Below are 6,000 nucleotides of genomic sequence, written 5' to 3'. Positions count from 1 at the left end.
AGGAAAATAAAGGAAGTATGTATTATCCTGAGGAATTCTATTTACTAGTCAGTGAAAGTAGAAATTATGCATACTGTTTATTTTGAAATGGGGGGGGGGGGGGGGGGGGGGTCATCTAGTGATATTTACGACAGTTGTATTATCGTAAAGGAAGGGCGTAGCATGTATGCCTATCTGTGCAGCATTTAATAAAAGGGTTCCTGTGTTCAAGATACTTACCCCCGACTGGACATTCAATGTTATGACAGTAGTAGTAGTAATAATAATAATAATAATCCAGTCATTTTCCAACCTTCTATATCCTAACACAGGGTCACGGGGGTCTGCTGGAACCAATCCCAGCCAACACAGAGCGCAAGGCAGGAACAAATCCCGAGCAGGGTGCCAGCCCACCACAGGACAAAATAATAATAATAACAATAATAATAGTTCCATGAACAAAAAAGCATTGGTGTTTCCAACTCGGTTGTTACCCTCTTATCTCAATTTCCCTCTCTTTGGCCTGACCCTGTTTTGATCTAACACAATGGTCTCCCTCCACGATGTTGTCCGATTCTCGGACGTGGACTCTGAAAGCACGCAGAGTGCAGCTGCCGGTTATAAAACACGTTTAGTTGGGGTGTATTCGGGTGGAATTGCATGTTGTGCGTTAAAGAACAGCGGAAATCTATGAATATGGTTGATAAAATATACAGCTCATGCGTTACCCACGGTATATCCGTGCACGTGCATGGGAACAAACAGATGCAGAAGAACCCATCAATTAAAAATCACTTTCGAATAAAGTGCACTCATCATTAGAGCATTCCGACTTCTTAGATAACGTTTGCGTTTATTAGCTCTGCATTCCTCCAGCTGACCTTCACTACATTGCCTTTATTCCTTGAACATTGGACAACTCGTCCTCTCTCAACTATCCATCTTATCGCAGTGCTGCCAGTAAAGTGGTAAATTAATTACATGTCAGGGTGTAATTAATTGTGATCACATCACTGGCACTAATATCTTGGGTCAAGGCGAGTCACCAAAGGGTTTTCTCTCCAGCGACTTGCGGATGCAGGCAGTGTCTTTGAAATAAACGTGCAAGCAATAATCATTTACGTGCTCTTTTTTATGGAACACTTTTTGCAGCTTTTTTATTGAACATGACGCGTTTACCATTTGAAGACGGCGAATGCCTCAAACCTTAGCTTAATGCGCATTGTGCACGTATGTACTGCAGTGCTATAAATCAATTTGTGAAACTGGGATACAAAGTTCAGGATATTCCGGTTACGTCCTGGTATTGTATGTTTGGAAAAACCTTAAAAGACAGTGAAGCAAGCGATCTCCGAGCTACACATTATTAGGCGGGAATTTGGAAATATTGCGTTCTTTTAAATCCCCTCAGTTTTATTATTTGCTCATAAACGTCCATTTTTTGCGGTAGTATTCGTTATTCGACTTTACATGCACTTGATAGCGCGATAATTATTTTCTTGTACCGTTTACACATCTTTTTCCAAATATTGAGTATTGTAAGTTGTGTTCATCTTAGAAACTAACGTAAATATATTTAAGAGATTAAAGAATGACTTATTCTTGAAATAAAGGCGAACGGCAGAAAACGATTAATATAAAATGTCATGTTATGAAAATATTTACCGTGGGTAATACATCGTTTAGTGCTGCAGGCGCTATGCGCAGACGGCATTCTGTTCAGCGAGCTGCTCACTTCAAAGACTGCTTTTCAATTAAGAACATTTTCTCCTTTAGGAATGATTTCCTATTATGAAACCGATTTGCATGAAAAGACAGCAAAGGTCCTGTAGTAGTATTTAAAATAAGAAGTGGTTAATCTGGTAAACAAACAAATTCGACGTATTAACGAACGGCTTCGCTTCTCAAGATGTTGCCCCTGATCTGATGACTGATACCTCACAGCTACATTATGCGTATTGAGAGAAACCAAACATTAACAAATAAATTGAATCCGTTTTTCCCTTTATGCAGGAGGGTCTTCACTACGGAAAATGTGGCTACTTCGTATATCGCGTCAGTTATAAGTGTTCTAAAACATCTGCAGTACAGATGTACCGAAGGGCTCTTAGCTGGCTCTATTATTATCAGTTCAAAGCAAAGTAATGGAGACCAAAAATCAATTACTATTCTTCATCTTTGACAAAGTAATTAAGACTAGAGTGGCTTGTTAATTTATTTTAGAATGGCTGATCAGCGGAGGGTGCAGATTTATGGCGAGCCTTTCTGTTCAACGGTAGTCACCCAGTGAAAGGCAATGAGCTTCTCGAAATAACGAACTAAACACAAAAGAGCGGGAGGTAAACAATGCTGAATACAGCATAAAGGAGGAATGTATCCCTATTGAAATATGGGGTAAATCTGGAAAACATAGCTGGAGCCAAACCTGGGACAGCAGGACATGGGCCGGGCACACTCGCACATTCTCTCGGGCCAACTTAGTGTAACCCATATAACGACACGTTCAAATCTTCTCAATGTAGGAGTTCACCTATGAGGGTATGGGAGAACCTACAACTTCTATTCTATTTTTAATTGTGAATTTCCCCCTGGGATTAATAAAGTATCTATCTATCTATCTATCTATCTATCTATCTATCTATCTATCTATCTATCTATCTATCTATCTATCTATCTATCTATCTATCTATCTACAGTATCTGCGCACACAGTAGATGCTGTCAACTCTGTAAGCATTCTCGAGGAAATTTCATACCATCCAGTACGTGAACATGACGATTCAGCAGTCCAGGTTTTGCTAAAAATAAACTACGGCTCTTCCGAGTTGGCACAGTATACTGAATGCGTACTTTGGAGTTACAGTTTAGATCTTCCGAAAGATTTTCTTAATATAGCTGGATGAATAGTGGCAGCGTGACGTCAATCCTAAGAATAAACGAACTTTACGTGGTTATAAAGAGTGAGTGGATATATATATATATATATATATATATATATATATATATATATATATATAATTGAGTTAGTTATGGACTGCGTTGGCGTACATGCTGGAAAAAGAAAAATGCAAAGGATATAAAGATATTACCAAAGATAAGATTAACAGCTGTGGAACCTTCATCAGAGGGACTATATATTATCTTAAGAAAGAGATATTTTATCACTGAAATGTGAAAATCGCACGTCCTCCTAAAAATATTTGTATTTACAGTAATATCATAACTATTGTTCAAATACAGTATCTCTTCCCTCATCTTATATCGAAAAAGAAAATAAGATGTTTGATAAATGAAAGTATCCTGTTAAACTCATGTCCTACTAATCTTATATTCTTATTCTTAAGTTATGTTGTATGTAATATTGTCTCCTGTCTGTAGAAACATTTATTTTCACATTTTTATTTTCTATATCCATCGACATGCCTCCAAACTTTTTTTGGAATGTTAATTTATTCGCTTCATTATAGTAATTATTTGTAAAGTTATTCTACAATTTTTTTAATTACTTCATTCAAAACAATTGGCTTTCCCTTTAAAACTCTTCACTTGTTAAGAGCAACTACTTTTTTTAAGTATCACGACAAAGATTGCGTTTTTAAAACTTTGAATAAAGAATACTAAAAGTCTATGGTCATTCCCTGAAGACTGTCTTATTAATCAGCTCCCAATGAGTCACTCCACACACGCAAGCTCTACCAAGATGAGTGACAGCCAGCCAGCGCTTGCCCCTTTAAAAATCTGAATCCAAGGCTAATGATTTATCAAACTCTTATTATCAAGAAAATGTCAGGCGAAGGGCACCTTGCTATGCACTGACGCAAACCCAATCTTTCCCACGGAGGTATAGAAAGCTTTGCTCTTACCAGAACTAAATCCAGTCTTATCTATTGCCTTTCTGGCTCTTTTCCTGCCTTTCCTCTTTCTGTTTGCTCGGGAAAAAATGGTAAGCGTGCATTTGCTCACCCATTTATTACTGCGGTTTACATTAGTGATTTTGATCTGAAAGAAGTCGGTTCTTTTTTTATCTTGTCATTTCTCATTGGAAAATATAGTTTGATGCAACATCTGAACTACAGAAGCGTGGTAACTGACCAAGGTGCTGAACTACAGGCATGAAATTTTGCTTGCCACTTTGCTTCGAAGTTTTCTTTCTTGGCTTTGCAAGTTACATGGTTATGTTCTGCTTTATTTATTGAATTCTTGTACCAATGTTTTTGTGCAATACCTTTAAGTATTCATTGTTTTATTTTAATTTTACTTTTCGGCTTGTTTCCCAGTATCAATTTCCTGGATTTCTTAAGTCTATCATTTCTAATTGAAGTAACTGATGGTGAAAGGTGCAGCGAATGTATCTGTAATAGAGTAATGCGAACATATAAGATTATAATTTTCAGTTAATTTTTAAACATTAGGTAAATGTTTTGTTATTATTATATATTTTAATTTTCCATGACACTGAATCATTTTTTAGTTATTTGAAAAATAAAAATTAAGGTATTTTTTATAATTTGTGAACACATGTCAATAATGTTCATTGCTCATAATTACAACAAATATATAATAATTTATTTTATGATAAAAAAGATTACACATCCTGCGGGAAGAGATTTTGTGTTTAGCTTGCACATAGCACAGCAGCTTGTCTATTGCCTATAAAATCAGTATATGTGCTTTAGTGAATGACAGGGAGGAAATGGGGCGTAAAATTAAAGAATCTTTCTGTAATGGTAAAGTGGAAAGCCAGGCATTGTGTAGATCGTGAGCTGAAAACTAAGCAGATCGACTAAGAAGTAAAAAAAAAAAAAAGTGCAGCGTACAGGCTGAGAAAAGATGAACGCAAACGTACTCGGGTCTTAAAAGATTATGCAAAAGGGGAAGCCCGGCGAAGGGAAAACTCGGTATTCAATGTTTGCATTTCATTGATCTCGTTTTCCGTGAAAAGGAAAACAATGTGCTGAACATTACTGTCGGATGCACGGTGCGTGTTGAATGTCTCTGTCCTTTTATTCATTATATTATTTTTTTAAATTTATTTTAGGACTTTTCTGAACAGAGGGAAATGACCAAACAAACCGTTATCAGCCCAGCAAGTTTCACTTGTGGAAGTCAGTGTGAAGGCGCGGTGGGAGTTACAATTAAAAAAACGGAACAAGACCAAAACCTACCTTCCGACGTCCTGACACAGCAGCAGCCACAACCTCCCAGGGTTTCTACATCTCCGTCTATAGAGAGAAAAACTTTTTCGCAACCAGAAGCCAAACTAGGTGAAGCTGAAGCGACCAGAATAGCTGGGACGATAAAGAATTCCCGTCCAGTACAAGACACTTCTGCCACACTCAAGGATACTTTTGAGCACACAGTCCAAAAGGATGCTTCTACAGCTGTACACAGCAAATTGATGTCTTCCCAATGCACTGAAGCTGTAGCTAATCAAACTCTAAATAAAAGCACAATGGAGCAAAATAATGCCACAGGCAACTGGACAACCATGAGCTCGACGACTGTGGTATTGGGCACAGATGGCAACACGTCTGTTATGCCTGGCACTGTCGCTGGGGTAAGTGGATACACTTCATTGTTCCACCGCAGGAAGGTCCAAAGTGCCAGACAGCGGTTTCATTATGAGCAAAACATGCAAGCGATGCGAGGGTATAAGATACAGATTCATGCATTAATTACATTGGACTTTCTAGCAGCAAAGACACTCAACATTTTATCATTAATTATTTAGTTATCTGGGGAATAACTCGTTCTGCATTTTTGGGAAGCATTATTATTATTATTATTATTATTATTATTATTATTATTATTATTATTATTATTAGACGGGCTACTATTCACATGCAGTATATCATTTTGAGCCTATACTGATTTGATGATTGATTTAATTAAAATATAAGAAAAGTGTTAGATATTACGCTAGATGTTTTTTGGAGAAGTTTTAAGTTGTTCTTCACTGGACATATTATAAAACCTAAAATTCTACATTTATTGGAACAGCAATCGCATATTTAAATAGTGA

The 6,000-nt window shown here is 37.0% G+C and overlaps 1 protein-coding gene across 1 annotated transcript in view; it reads left to right on the top strand.

The window, feature by feature from the left end:
- The first annotated feature begins 3,718 nt into the window (after window positions 1-3,718).
- The window catches only part of slc6a5 (solute carrier family 6 member 5), a 78,447-nt gene continuing 76,165 nt past the window's right edge, over window positions 3,719-6,000 (top strand). The window contains exons 1-2 of the mRNA XM_051923296.1: window positions 3,719-3,921; window positions 5,017-5,535. Of these exons, the coding sequence (XP_051779256.1) occupies window positions 3,919-3,921; window positions 5,017-5,535 (522 nt within the window). The 5' untranslated portion in view covers window positions 3,719-3,918. The remainder of the gene's footprint in view (window positions 3,922-5,016; window positions 5,536-6,000) is intronic.

Source organism: Erpetoichthys calabaricus, chromosome 2, assembly GCF_900747795.2.
Source record: "Erpetoichthys calabaricus chromosome 2, fErpCal1.3, whole genome shotgun sequence".
NCBI classification, from domain to species: Eukaryota; Metazoa; Chordata; class Cladistia; order Polypteriformes; family Polypteridae; genus Erpetoichthys; species Erpetoichthys calabaricus.
This window is presented reverse-complemented; position numbering and strand designations above follow the sequence as displayed.